The 14,406-nt window shown below is 41.1% G+C and overlaps 2 protein-coding genes across 2 annotated transcripts in view; both read left to right on the top strand.

Moving 5' to 3' along the window:
- The first annotated feature begins 2,078 nt into the window (after positions 1–2,078).
- LOC106603526 (protein BTG3) lies at positions 2,079–5,096 on the top strand. The gene is given in 5 exon segments (XM_014197344.3): positions 2,079–3,089; positions 3,262–3,399; positions 3,627–3,668; positions 3,670–3,817; positions 3,920–5,096. Coding segments are annotated over 5 exon segments (672 nt in total). The 5' UTR covers positions 2,079–2,913; the 3' UTR covers positions 4,088–5,096.
- Positions 5,097–5,589: 493 nt separating this feature from the next.
- The window catches only part of LOC106603525 (coxsackievirus and adenovirus receptor homolog), a 106,228-nt gene continuing 97,411 nt past the window's right edge, over positions 5,590–14,406 (top strand). Inside the window, exon 1 of the mRNA XM_014197343.3 lies at positions 5,590–5,788. Coding sequence (XP_014052818.1) covers positions 5,737–5,788 — 52 coding nt within the window. The 5' untranslated portion in view covers positions 5,590–5,736. The remainder of the gene's footprint in view (positions 5,789–14,406) is intronic.

Genomic DNA, 14,406 nt, shown 5'->3' on the forward strand with positions numbered 1-14,406 from the left:
AAAGGCTGGTCTACTAATAGGTGCCCTTCTTTGCGAGGCATTGGAAATCCTCCCTGGTCTTTGTGGTTGAATCGGTGTTTGAAATTCACTGCTCGAATGAGGGACCTTACAGATACAGTGCATTTGGAAAATATTCAGACCCCTTCACTTCCACATTTTGTTACATGTCAGCCATATTCTGAAAATGATTAAATCGTCTTTCCCCTCAATCTACACACAATATCCCATAATGACAAAGCAAAAATAATACAGAAATATCACATTTACATAAGTATCTGAATACAGGCACTGCTCATCACCTGGCCAATACCATCCCTATGGTGAAGCGTGGTGGCAGCATCATGCTGTGGGGATGTTTTTCAGAGCTTAAGAGGATCTGCAGAGAAGAATGTGAGAAACTCCTGAAATGTGATATTTCTGTATTCTTTTTTAAAATTTGCAAACATTTCTAAAAACCTGTTTTTTTTATTTGCTTTTGCCCTTGTTGAAGCACCTTTGGCGGTGCACCTTGTTGAAGCACCTTTAGCAGTGATTACAGCATCGAGTCTTCTTGGGTGTGACGCTACAAGCTTGGCACACCATTCAGAGACTTGTCCCGAAACCACTTCTGCGTTGTCTTGGCTGTATGCTTAGGGTTGTTGTCCTGTAGGAAGGTGAACCTTCATCCCAGTCTGAGGTCCTGAACGCTCTGGAGCAGGTTTTCATCAAGGTTCTCTGTACTTTGCTCGGTCTCCCAGTCCCTGCCGCTGAAAAACATCCCCACAGCATGATGCTGCCACCACGCTTCACCGTAGGGATGGTATTGGCCAGGTGATGAGCAGTGCCTGGTTTCCTCCAGACGTGACGCTTTGCATTCAGGCCAGAGTTCAATCTTGGTTTCATCAGACCAGAGAATCTTGTTTCTCATGGTGTAGGTGTCTTTTGGCCAACTCCAAGCGGGCTGTCATGTGCCTTTTACTGAGGAGGGGTCTGGCCACTCTACCATAAAGACCTGATTGGTGTAGTGCTGCAGAGATGGTTGTCCTTCTGGAAGGTTCTCCCATCTCCACAGAGGAACTCTAGAGCTCTGTCAGAGTGACCATTGGGTTCTTGTTCACCTCCCTGACCAAGGCCCTTCTCCCCCGATTGCTCAGTTTGGCCGGGCGCTCAGCTCTAGGAAGAGTCTCGGTGATTCCAAACGTCTTCCATTTAAGAATGATGGAGGCCACTGTGTTCTTGGGGACCTACAATGCTGCAGACATTTTTTGGCACCCTTCCCCAGATCTGTGCCTCGACACAATCCTATCTCGGAGCTCTATGGACAATTCCTTCGACCTCATGGCTAGGTTTTTGCTCTGACATGCACTGTCAACTGTGGGACCTTATATAGACAGGTGTGTGCCTTTTTCAAATCATGTCCAATCAATTGAATTTAGCACAGGTGGACTCCAATGTAGTTGTAGAAACAGCGCAAGGATGATCAATGGAAACAGGATGCACCTGATCTCAATTTCAAGTCTCATAGCAAATGGTCTGAATACTTATGTAAAGAATGTATTTAAAAAAAAAATTGTTTATACATTTGCAGTGAAGGGGTCTGAATATTTTCCGAATGCACTGTAATTGTATGTGTGGGGTACAGAGATGAGTCATTCAAAAATCATATTAAACATTATAATTGCACACTGAGTAAATCCATACAATTTATTATGTGACTTGTTAAGCTTATTTCTATTCCTGAACTTATTTAGGCTTGCCATAACAAAGGGGTTGAATACAGTTCAGATTTTTATTTTTAATAAATGTGTAAAAACATAATTCCACCTTGACATTATGGGTTATTGTGTGTTTTGTCACTCGCTTACAATCTCTATGTATTACATTTTAAATTCATGCCATAACACAACATTTGGAAAAGTCAAGGGGTGTGAATACTTTCTGAAGGCAAGGTATTTGGTTAGTAGATGCCCTACTGAGTATTTTTCACTAAATACGCTAAAAGGGACGGGTAGAAAAGTTCTCTAAACCACAATATTCTCAACATATCAGTGTCAACATGTCTTTTTTTAAAAATTATTATAAAAAAAAAAAAAAAATGTTTTCATAAATGACTCAATGCCTTTTCTTTTGAAGGTTTCTTCATTACCACACGGAAGTGACGTCATTGTTTGTGGCGCTGGCAGAATACTAATGAGGTTTAAACATTCATGAGTCAAGTTGGCAACAGTTGTCCACATGTTGATGAGCAGCAAATACGGTATATGATTGGTTTTTATTGTCATTTTGTGAAATCTGACAACTTTTGCTGTGTAGTTTATTTCTTGAACATTATTTATAACTTGCTAGTTTTTAGCGAGATAATATAGCTAGCTACAGTAAGGTTAGTCTAGTAGCTAAATTAGCTATCCCAAATCAAGTTCTTCGATCATGCTGTTTGTGAACTTTTGTCTTAGCTAGCTTCACCTGAAAAGTTGTCACCAAAATGTCTGCAATTAATACATGCATAATGCATGTACAACTACATAATTTGTAAAGGTTTTGTTATGTGCTAGCCAGCTATGACTCACGGGCAGTCATATGGCTTAACGGGATTTATGCGTCACAGCGCGCCTTTCTGGACGAAGACCTGCCAGACTGTAATGCCCTTTGGCTTTAACAATAGTTAACCTGCTAAATTAGCTTAATGTTTACATGCAACGAGTTCTTGTCACCCTGTTTTGTGTTGTAAGGTAGGCTTTGCTTGCTACATACTTCAAGGACATTGAGATTCATTGATGGATGAAACCACTCATGGGGGTAACATGTTGCTTCCTATTATAGCTAAGCTAAAGTTTATTGTTTGTTGTCAAATGTGGTAACTAGCTACTAATCTGACGAAAGACACGCTCGTATATCTTCAGAATTTGGACCATCATTACAGCACATCAGTGAAACATGATGAAAAAAGAGATTGCAGCAGTGGTGTTTTTCCTGAAAAGACTGATCAAAAAGGTGGAAAAGTTAGAGACCCAGAAACTGGACTTGTTTGTGGAGCAGTTTACTGTTGCCCTGCAGGAGAAGTTCAGGGGGCATTGGTACCCTGACAACCCCAGCAAAGGACAGGCCTTCAGGTAACTAAACTACTGATCTGACCCCAGTCTGTTGCCTTGCTCTCACGGTTTGGCATCCATACCAGTAGTTTTATGAACCTCCAGTTTAGGGCATCATGAATAAGGTGTGTTTTTGATATGCAGTGATTTGTATGATTGGAGTTATCAATGTATTGTATACTCTACTTCGCAGGTGTATTCGGCTGAACAGGTTGCAGAAGGAGGATCCAGAGTTGCTGCGGGCCTGCCAGGAGAGTGGGGTTCAGTACAAGGACCTTGGCCTGCCCAGAGAATTCACTCTGTGGGTAGACCCTGGGGAGGTGTGCTGCAGGTCAGTCTGTCTTATTTAAAAGCATTGGGTTTGTGTAAGTATTGGCTGGAAGGCGTTAAATCCATTACAGGAGAGTTTGCAAGTGCACACTTTGGGAGATGGGTAGACAATCGGTATGCAGCCTCGGTTGTTGCATTGTTTACCAGTCAAGTAACTAAATTGTTGATATACATTCAGTGATAGAGCATCACAAGTCTTGTTGGCTTCTTCCTTTCACTATCGCGCAGGTATGGAGAGAAGAACCATGCTTTCACGGTGGCCAGTTTTTTTTGGTGATGAGAATGTGACTGAGAAGGTGACCAGCGCTGTGGAGAGGGTGACGTCTGACTACCACTTCGGTTCTTCTTCAGATGAGGATAGTGGCCTCAGGGAAACCCGTCCATCCCCTACCTGCCCCCAAAATCACCACACATACCAGGTACAACCAGTAATGTAGTGTTTCCTTACAGAATACCTCCTTGGTCAGCACTGACAATGTGGGAAATATAATTGAAATTGACGCATGTTTTATTGTTCAAAGGTGATCTACCCAGCTGCTCCTTTGTGGCGTCGTCAAGTGCCCAAGCAAAAGAAGATGGGGCCTGGTAAAGGATATGACGTCCCTCCACGTCCTCCTCACTATGGCTTCAGACCTCAAGGCAGACCCACTCAGCCCTTCAGACACAAAGGCTGGGCTCTGCCTGGCTAGAGAGGGGGGCTCGGATACTGGGGTGGCACTCCAGGCCTGGCTTACTGTTAGGGACCACTGTAGCAAGTGTTGACGTTAGTATTAGCCTGTTCCAGGTTCCCTGAGCTGTTGAGGGTAACCACTAGAGCGAGCAATAGTTCATGGGTGACAGGTAGCCTAGCGGTTAAGAGTGTTGGGTCAGTAACTGAAAGGTTGCTGGTTTAAATCTCCGAGCCGACTAGGTAAAACATCTGTCGATGTGCCCTTGAGCAAGGCACTTAACCCTTATTGCTCCTGTAAGTTGCTCTGGAGAAGAGTGTCTGCTAAGTGACTGACATGTTAGAGGGAATGGGAATGAAGGGGCAAACAAAGTCCACCAAGATGTCTGACCACATTTTTTAAATGTATTTTTGTAGTGAGATAGTCACTGGAATTTGTTATTTTTATGATAAGAACATTAACTCTATACACTTGAGAAAATTTGTAATCGTGTGAGTAAAATAATTCGTTGTAATGGATAAGGAATATAGGAATTTTATGTGTATTTTATAGATACAAAGATATATGTACTGTATTTATTTTTTATGGGTTAATTGTATGATACCTCCTGCTGTACTGTCCATCAGTTACGTTCCAATGAGAAATTGTTTTATTTATTCAGTGTACTAGTATTATGAATTGCGCTTACCACTTAAATTGAGACAAACACATTTTCTAATCCTACCTCAATGCTGTTTTGATTTTACTATTCTGTAATTTTAATACTTATTGCCTTCACACCATCAGAGGCCATATCAGGTAAATATTAATTAACTTTATATTTTAACAACCCATAGGCCTACAGTACACACAATCAAAAGAAGGTATATGGATGACAGCTGTTGACAGCTGTTGAATTCAGTCTCTGATGCTGTTCAAAAGCATGTTTGCAATGTCATAGGCTACGTTTTAAAGCTTTTCCAAACTATTTTATAGCTTGTCTTGTTTACAGTATTTCAAATTGTTGAACAGTAAAATGACAATTTAACTATTGGGAAGGTGTGTTCATTGTTGTATTACTGGCTTCACGTGCTCGGGGGAAATATTGTAGGAAACTGGGAAGAGGTAAGTCCAACATGATTGTGTTCAAGCCTTTGGAAATCTTATTATTATTCAACCAGTAAGAATGTAGCTAGCTTGATAAGCTTGCTAACATTGCTGCTAATACTAAAGTTAGCTGGCTTGTTAAACATTCACAATATGGTCAGACTAGCTACAGTATCCATATTGATAAGGTTGTAATTGTCAAAAGCGGATTTATCTTTTGGGTAAAAGGTCTGTGGTGAAACGTAGCAACTCGACTAACATTTTCTCCGAGTAGTTTCCCTCCTGTAATTCTGACTTGGGCCATTCAAGTGACATTTCCCACTGGGAACTAGGAGCTTCCGACAGCACTTGCACGCGGCATAATAGCCTAATACGGCAGGGGGCGTGAAAGTATCTTGGTACACGACTTTCCTACCCTCCGGAAATCACGTGTCTAGACTCCTGCTCTCCAATGCACCTGCTGAGGCGAAAAGGGAGCGGAGAGTTTTGATGCTTCGGGAGAGTGGTCTGTCTGTCTGGAGCGCCGCAGAAGTTATTTTTTCAACCGAGTTTTAAAGGAAAAGTATTGGAATAGACAGAAAGGAATGGATTTGTCGATATCCCATCTCTGCTCTGTATTAATTATTCTCATTGCAGGTAAGTTTTGCTTCCACCGGGTACTTTTTTTATTCGCAAATTTCAAAAGCGCGATCGAAAATGGAGTGGCGAGTAAGTAACGTTACACAGGTCGTCTCACTCATTGCGCTGGCGAGCAACATGCTAAAAAGTTAACTTTGAGATGTTTGCGACTAAAATAACGAACTGGTAGGCTGCTCTATGGAATTACATGTGACGTAACTTTACCAAAGATTATACTAATTTGGTTACTCCTGTTTTCACTGAAAGAATATTGAAAATAGCTATTTAAACATAGTTTCGCTAACTAACTAACGTTAACTGAGAATTCCAAATTGCATCACTGGTCAAAATGTGTGATCACCCCAAATTCCATGCTGGAATTCTGAAATTCCATACTAGAGCCTATTATTCTTCAATTGACTGGAAATCATTTTTACTTTAAGAATGTTATTTTTCCAACACATGGTTTATTTTATTAAGTTATGGGTTATTCATGTGCCTGAGCTAGCTGTTACGTCTTGGGCGAAATTGGTTTCCTAACTCATTCTGCAAAGCATTTTTGAACGCTACCTATCAAGCGATGTTTTTGTTTTGCATATGTTAACTTTAACACACAATAGTTTGATCTGCCTTAGAACCTGTAAAGGGCTTCAAAGTGCTGCAGTTTCTCTCAGCCATCTGCCAATACCATGTAAACTGTATAACCCTCCCTCGCTAGGCATGAAAAGTGCCATGGATGTGTTTTTTAATAAGCCCAGCCAGAAATTAATCACGTTAGCTGATTATCGACCAGATTTATGTCCCTGAAATATTTTAATATTACTGTGAGTGTGTAATTTCAACCATTAGGCCTACAATTAGTGTAGCCCATTTGAATGTTTCCTTTAGCCTCATAGATAGAGAACAGAACCTAATTAGCTTTGATTCACAATCCTTCACCAGTAAAGATATGAGGAGTGATTTGTTGAGGTCCATTTTCTTCTGACTGACTGCCTGTTAATAATTTCTCACACTCCTTGTCACTATCCCCCCCCCCCCCCCCCCCCCCCCCCCCAGCAACACACCATGTGCAAATGTCCTGCTGTAACTAATCAATAGTAGTGAACAAAGTTTGGGCCTAGAGACATGTAGATGGCTCTGATTTTTGACGTGGTAGACACTGTGGTATCATGTAGTTTGAACTTTCTGGGACCTGTTGAAATGGGTATTGGCTCTCATGACATCTAGATTGGATGGAAATTACCCTCATTATCAGCAGGCGATGCAGATGGGTTGTTATCATTGATTACCTATAAAATAAATTTTTCATCAGGGATGCCTTTTATACAGATTGTATTGTTGCCGGTGGGTAGCTCACTGCTGGAGGGTAATTTAGCACTCTTATTATTTGTGTCCTTGTTGCTGTCCTGGAATTTCCACTGAAACCAGCCCATCCTCCTCTCTCACCACAGAAGTGAAACCATGGTACTGTAGGTCAGTTGGTTCTCAAACTTTTTGATCCACAACCCCCAAGAAGAAGTGGTTCAAAGCTTTTGACCTCGCGCACAATCACTGAACAAATGTAGCCTGCCATTAAAGCCATAAATGGTGATGCATTTTCTAAACGCAAGATACAGAAATAAACTGTATAACTCCTGCATTTTGAGCTTAGTCATTCATGTTAGCAGTCAATATCAACTAGGGATATCATGTCACTTCTCTGGAGTCCACAGAAAGCTGGATCATACGGCCTACCTGTATGCAGCGCTTGCAGGATTGGATGGAAAGCATGATCTGTCTAACCTTTTTCTTGCTCACAAATATCGTAATTATTTTGTCACAATGTTACATCTTCATCCCACAAGTATGGAAGGCATTACGATGTTACAGCTATCTTTAGACATAGCCAGTAGGCCTATATACTGGGGTATATAATTAACCCACCCAAACTAGACCTATCTGAAATATGAAAATGATCCATGAAGTCGCCAGGTAGCCTATTCTTCTGGCAAAGATGCGTCCGTAGCAGATTGCTAAACTGTATTCTACATCATCTTCCATGGGGTTTAACAGCAGTTGGCATCCAATGTTAATGGTGCATTACCGCCAGCAGCTGGACGGCGTATTGAATAAGAAACTAAAAAAACATTGCTCTGACCGCGAAGACCCACGGTCAGAGCAATGATGTTCCTCTCCACTGGTTACAGATAAAACCCCTGCAATAATGAAGTGCTTTGTTTACACATGCAGGCACATCTCCTGCTGTGTTAAACGTCTGGTTAAGGGTGTTATACTATCACAACAATGTGGTTTTTGCTCATGCTGTACATTGTTGTACATTAGTAGAGAGGCTCATTACCATTATAATGGCTTCATGAGCTCATCATTTGGGGCACTGTCCCAGCAGAGTAGACATGCATGGCATTTTTACCAGACTTATCATGGCATTTATCTGACATGGCACAATGATGCATAGGCAGCCTCTTCACAATTGGGATTCAATGCAACTTTGGGCATTTCTTTAAATGAAGTATGCCTAGTCTAGCCTATAAATTAGGCTTAATGAAGATTATATTATTTTATAAGGCCTAGGCCTACATAAGTGCTTCACAAATAATTTGCAAGAATATAAAGGGTGTTGAGGGTTATAGTTGGATTTCTGAGATGTAACAGTTTTCATATAGGCTAGCTTTGCCAACTGAAACAAATAAGCTTTTACAGGGAGCTCAAAGTAAAAATAAGCTTTTACAGGGAGCTCAAAGTAAAAGGTGATTCTCCTCTTTCCGAGGCTTGTGTCAAGGCTGTGTCTAAGGCACTTTCTGTGTTTGTTCTGTCAGAGGTACATTCTCAATATCTTCTCCACAGCCCTGGCTACAATAAGCAGATGGCAGTAAACATCCTCCAGCCAGTCAGCACTTTGACTGTGTTGGTTTAAGTTGTGGGGCCTGGCCAGTTATTTTCACAGAAACCTGATGAGGTCTCCTGTAGAGCTGGCTGTGGACTGGTCAGTGCTGAGTGAAGCTGGGGACCTAGGGTAAGGTAAATGCAGAGAGACTAAGGGTGCAGCAGACCTTGGATGTTGTTACCTGATAAGCATGCTGCACTCCACAGTGCCAGCTGGAAGCTCGCTGCTAGGATACCTTGTGAAAACAAGCAAGTAGATCCTGGGAGGGTGATTGGGTTTGGGTCTCATTGAAGTGAAGCCTTTCTCTATTGTATTGGTGGGTCTGAAATAACTCCTTTGATTCAATCTCATGAAAACTAAATTCTTTCACAAATGTTTTATTTTATTTGTTCACTTAAGCAATAATACATTAGAGGCCATGTGAAATCTTTATCTTGACTGTGGACATGGTATAATAAAAAAGTCATACACATGGACTCAAGTGTATTATTGCTTTTATACCGCGAGTTACCAGCATTAAAAAGCAAAATTATTTCCCAAACAATCAATTTTTCGACAAAACGGGATGCTACATTCACTAACACTGGTTGTCAAGTGCAATTTTAGGTGTTCTCTGGTCGTTAGTTCTATTCATTTTAACTGTCAGGTAAAGCAAAACTACCCGAGCACTGGTTGATTGTTCCATAACTTTGCAGGTTGCTATGGCAAACAAAAATGGTCCCCCCCTGCTAGCTAGCACAATCACTTCTGATTGAAGCTGGGAAGATGGCAAACTAGCTGCATTTCTTTGTATATATCCTTAACAATTATGCTGATTTATGATTTCGACTGACTGAGAAAAGCCTTACTTCTGTCTCTTCCCGACTCCCGACATGTTCTTTATTATGGGACAAGGTGGAGACCGAATTTCAATATTGCAACATTGTTGCAAATGTCAGATGTCTATATGCTTTTTACAGTGGCTCTCATGTTTATAAGTTTCATGGCTGGGCAGATGAGGCATTTGATCTGTAAAAGTAGTAGTGCGTTGCTAGGTAACGATGTAAACGATGGCACTTTTTATGAACGTTGCCATGTGTATGTTGTCTAGTATATAATGGGTGGGATAGACTCTAACAATGGGAATTCCAAACCACCCGTTGTATAATTAAGCAATAAGGCCCGGAGGAGGTGGTGTATATAGCCAATATGGAGTGCCTGGATACAGCCTTTAGCCGTGGTATATTGGTCATATACCACAAAACCCAGAGGTGCCTTATTGCTATTATAAACTGGTTACCAACGTAATTAGAACAGTAAAAATATTTGTTTAGTCATACCCACAGCTTTCAGCCAATCAGCATTCAGGGCTCGAACCACCTGGTTTATAATTGGTCTTAGGCTATTGTTAGCTGATCACGGCCAGGGTGAGGTTCTTTTGTCCTATCTTAAACCAACCCTTTTGACTCAAACAAGAATATCATATTGTAGTATCTCAAAGTAGAATGGAGTTTCAGGCAGCCAGTCAGCCTAGTTTTCAGTTACACTGTTTGAAATAAATTGAGATTTATTTGCTCAGGTGATAATCCATATTGCACTAGAACATATCAGTTTATTTCACTGTTTGGAAAGTTTGGCCCTTTTATCTAGAAACGGACACAAAGCAAGAGCGATTAGAGAAGGCATCATGAACTGTTCAACTGAGCTATTGTCATGCATGGGCCCAATGTAGATGGGCAGTGTTGGCTTGAGGTCATCATTTCAAATTCAGTTCTCGTGACATGGCTGCAACAGTCGCATCCCTCATCTCATTCTGGCAGCAGCGAGCTTCACCTCCAACCCAACATCCGCCCGCTCGGCCCCACTTACTCACTCTGCCCGAGGCCCGGTTTCGTCCTTGGAATATAAAGCAAGAACATGTAGAATTGGATTACACTCCGGGGACGCTGCTGCTGTGTCCTTCACAATCTCATGATGAGGACGACATCCCATGAATATTCAGAGATCCAGGCGGACCTTAAATATTTGAACATGCTGGAGTCGTACAGGCCCTGCGTTGAGTGACGACTTGTTCCCTCGTCTGCCCGGGAGTGCGAAACGACGCTGATCCCTAACCTGAAACACACTCGCTAACCCCCTCCCTTTTTAAAAATGTCATCCTTTCATTTTCGGTTTGGAGAGCGAGTGGACCATTAAGTCGTGCCGATTGCATTCCATTACGGCCAGTGATCATGATTAATAGTAGCTCTTGTTTTCAAGCCCCGTTTACAGGCTGGCGGTGAGGCCACTGTATTCAGAGTTCATTCCTTATTCACAAGTTTTATTTAACTAGGCAAGTCAGTTAAGAACAGTTTCTTATTTACAGTGACGGCCTACCCCGGCCAAACCTTAAACCGGACGATGCTGGGATAATTTTGCGCTGCCCTATGGGACTCCCAATCACGGCCGGTTGTGATACAGCTTGGAATCGAACCAGGGTCTGTAGTGCCGCCTCTAGCACTGAGATGCAGTGCCAAAGCACTAGCCTACCCAGAGAGGAGCTATTAGTAACCCAATGCTGAAAGGGGGCCCGAGTTAAAAAAGTTTTGGAATCCTTGGGCTAGCCCCTCAATGTTTTAATGAGGGAATAAAGTGAATTGTGAGTGGCAAAGATATGTAAGGTGGGATTGGTACAGGGTATGCTGGGTCGTATTCATTAGGAACCAAACAGAAGACAACGGACTGAAACAGGGAAGGACTACCTGGGCTTGTCCAATAAGAAACATTCATTTTTTTGTATTCGTTGTAAAACGTTTGTTCGTTGCTTAATGATTACAATGCAGATGTGCCATAAAATATTGGTGGATGTGCCCTATTGAATGGAATTTTCCCTGTGTGTGTGTGGTGTGTTTTAACCCATCAATAATAAAAAAAAAAAGGTCATGGTGCTGCTGATTCTCCCCTCCCATCAGTCATCAGGCTGTAGGTCTGTCAAGATGATAAACACCCCACCACATCCATCACTGGGTCACTCGATGATCACATACGCACAGCCCAGCAACGCTCTCATCCCCAAATAAGGAATAATGGTCCCTGATGGAAATATAATTTTTCAAATTCACCTGTTTGATCACACAACTGCCCTGCTCCTGTAGATGAATGACTAGGCTAAAGGACCCAAGGAGCTTTATCGTGCATGGAATGAGGGATTTCTTTGCCAAATTTGGGCCATCTTTTGTTATCCACTTATCTCTTATTAAATAACTTAATTTTTTCTTTTGGAGCATGAATTTACAGTCAATGGCAGAATCCTAAGGTCAAGTGTGCCAGAGGTCGCGTTAGAGTTAAGAAATCTGCATTTTCAAAACGCGGGCCATCCAAAAATTTGCATTGTAAACCATTCCACCTGCGTTTGATATTGACAGTCAAGGTCCGCAGCTAGTTTTTCTACACAGAAAATTAATTAGTGCAAAACATTCGGTAGAAAATAGCTTCATTTTCATCCGAAGTGCAACACTATTTGGCAAGCAGCCACACAAGGAAATGAGCTTACAATGAAAAAGCAAGGTGTTTTTTTGCAAAAAAAGGGTGTTTGGATCACACTACTGGCTGTAAGCAAACGAGTGATGCGCATTTGGAGCAATACTGTCTGTATCTAAGGCTCAGCCAATCGTTCACATAACAGAATGCAGCACGCGACTGAAGAGAGGAGACAACTTATTTGCTATTTGCCGCACTCTACAATATGTGGTTAATTTTCAGAATGAAAGAATTAGGTGAAAATTAGGCGTTGCTTGTGAAACAAGTGGATTCAGGGATCAAGTGTAGCTGGAGCTGGGCCTGGCTTAAACTGAATGCCACAGAGTTGAAAGCAACACCACACACTTTCCCTCTTTCTCACTTTTTCAATAGAGTGGATGAATGTTATTTTTGCACACATGTAGCCTTGTGCACATGATCAATGTCTACTGTAGTGGCCACTATAATAGAGCAAAATAGAATGCCTTTTTCATTCTATTTCTACTTTTAAGATGTTTTTTTCACAAGTGCAGTGTGTGTGGTCACAAGCGTTCTATTATAAAGACTTATGGCTAACTGCAATATTAGTGTATTGTTTTTTCTCAATGCGTGAGTGTCATTTGCGGTTTAGTCTAGGCAATAAATAACATTGGATTGCTTTCTTTACATCTTTTAGCCGTGAATTAGCTTCACATTAATCACTTTGTATTGTAAACACAGACTGATCATGTGATCATATTCTTTTGTTGTTTAATTAGTTAAAACCTGCATTTCCCCCTAGCAGGGATTTTTTTTGCATGTTTCGGTGCAAAAACAACTGTCACCTTTTTGGGTCCTCACCAGTTTGCATCCCTGTACATGTCCTAATGTTATGCTTGAAATTAATCTTACATTTTTACTAGAGAAAATTAGCCTACACCAAGAAAATCACTGGAGAAAATTAGCTATACATTAGTCTGATGCCGAGCAGAAATGACAAAAAAAAAGCATCTTAAATCTGCGTTTACAAAACGCAGCAAGATATCTATTTTTTCCTTTATTTTTTCTGCGTGAAAAACACTGAATTCTGCGTTAACGCTACTCCTGGTGTGCCGGTCTCTAAAAACCTTAACTCTGTCTCTTTTTTTTTCTCTCACAAATTCGGTCTAAGCAATGGATCTGAAACTTAAAGATGCATTATGCAGAAATCACTCCCCCATTATCTGTTTTCTAAAATTCTAATAGTTCGCATAATTAAAATTTGTGACACAACAAGCAACTATACTGTAGCATCTACACCGCTGTGAAATATGTTTTCCATAACCAAAAATATTTAGTTTTCAGCTGTTTTGAAGTTGATGTACAAAAGTAAAAGATGCAAAAATGAAATTTAAGAATGAGAAGTAGTGATGCATCGATATGACGTTTTTGGCCGATACCAACATCCAATATTTTCCTTGCCAACAAAACTGACAACGATAACCGATATTTAAAATTTTAGCGGCCTTTTAAGTGTTCTAGTACAGTTAAATAATTAACACACACACACGGACGCAGTGGTCTGCATCTCAGTGCAAGAGGTGTCACTACAGTCCCGGTTCGAATCCAGGCTGTATCACATCCGGCTGTGATTGGGAGTATCATAGGGCGGCGCACAATTGGCCCAGTGTCGTCCGGCCATCATTATAAATAAGAATTTGTTCTTAACTGACTTGCCTAGTTAAATCAAGGTTGCGCACACCACACTGACCAAAAAGTTATTTTGTTGGCATTTACGTATGTCCCCCATTACCAGTAAAATATCATCTAAACCTATTTCTTACACTTACTTGCTGTTCTGTTTCATTGTTAATTTGTTCAGTCGTTTCATTCTCATCCAGGTTTTCTATGGAACGCCGTTTGGGTCTTTGTATCAAAGATACATGTCAAATAACACTTTGACGTGTCAAGTAACACAACATCTGTTTAAGTAGTTATAGTTAGCTAGGTGTCATCTAAAATAACCCTAATTTATAAAACGGTTCTTATTTGATTAAAGGCGGTCGGACCCATCTATGTGAAGCTAGCACAATAAGGATTAACCACAATAGTGGACTTTGAAGGCAAACTGTAAAATCCACTATTGTGCCTAATCCTTATTGTGGCTAGCTTCACAACCCAACCCGCTTCGGTCGAGCCTCACTAGCCAGATTAAACTAGCTGGCCGCTTATAACGTTAGCTTTGGGCAACAGGGTTAAGTAGCTGGCTAGCTATTTATTTTCATGAACTTAAGTTCAATTTCAATAGGCGAACAAG

This window comes from Salmo salar, chromosome 04, assembly GCF_965601325.2.
Source record: "Salmo salar chromosome 04, fSalSal1, whole genome shotgun sequence".
NCBI lineage: Eukaryota > Metazoa > Chordata > Actinopteri > Salmoniformes > Salmonidae > Salmo > Salmo salar.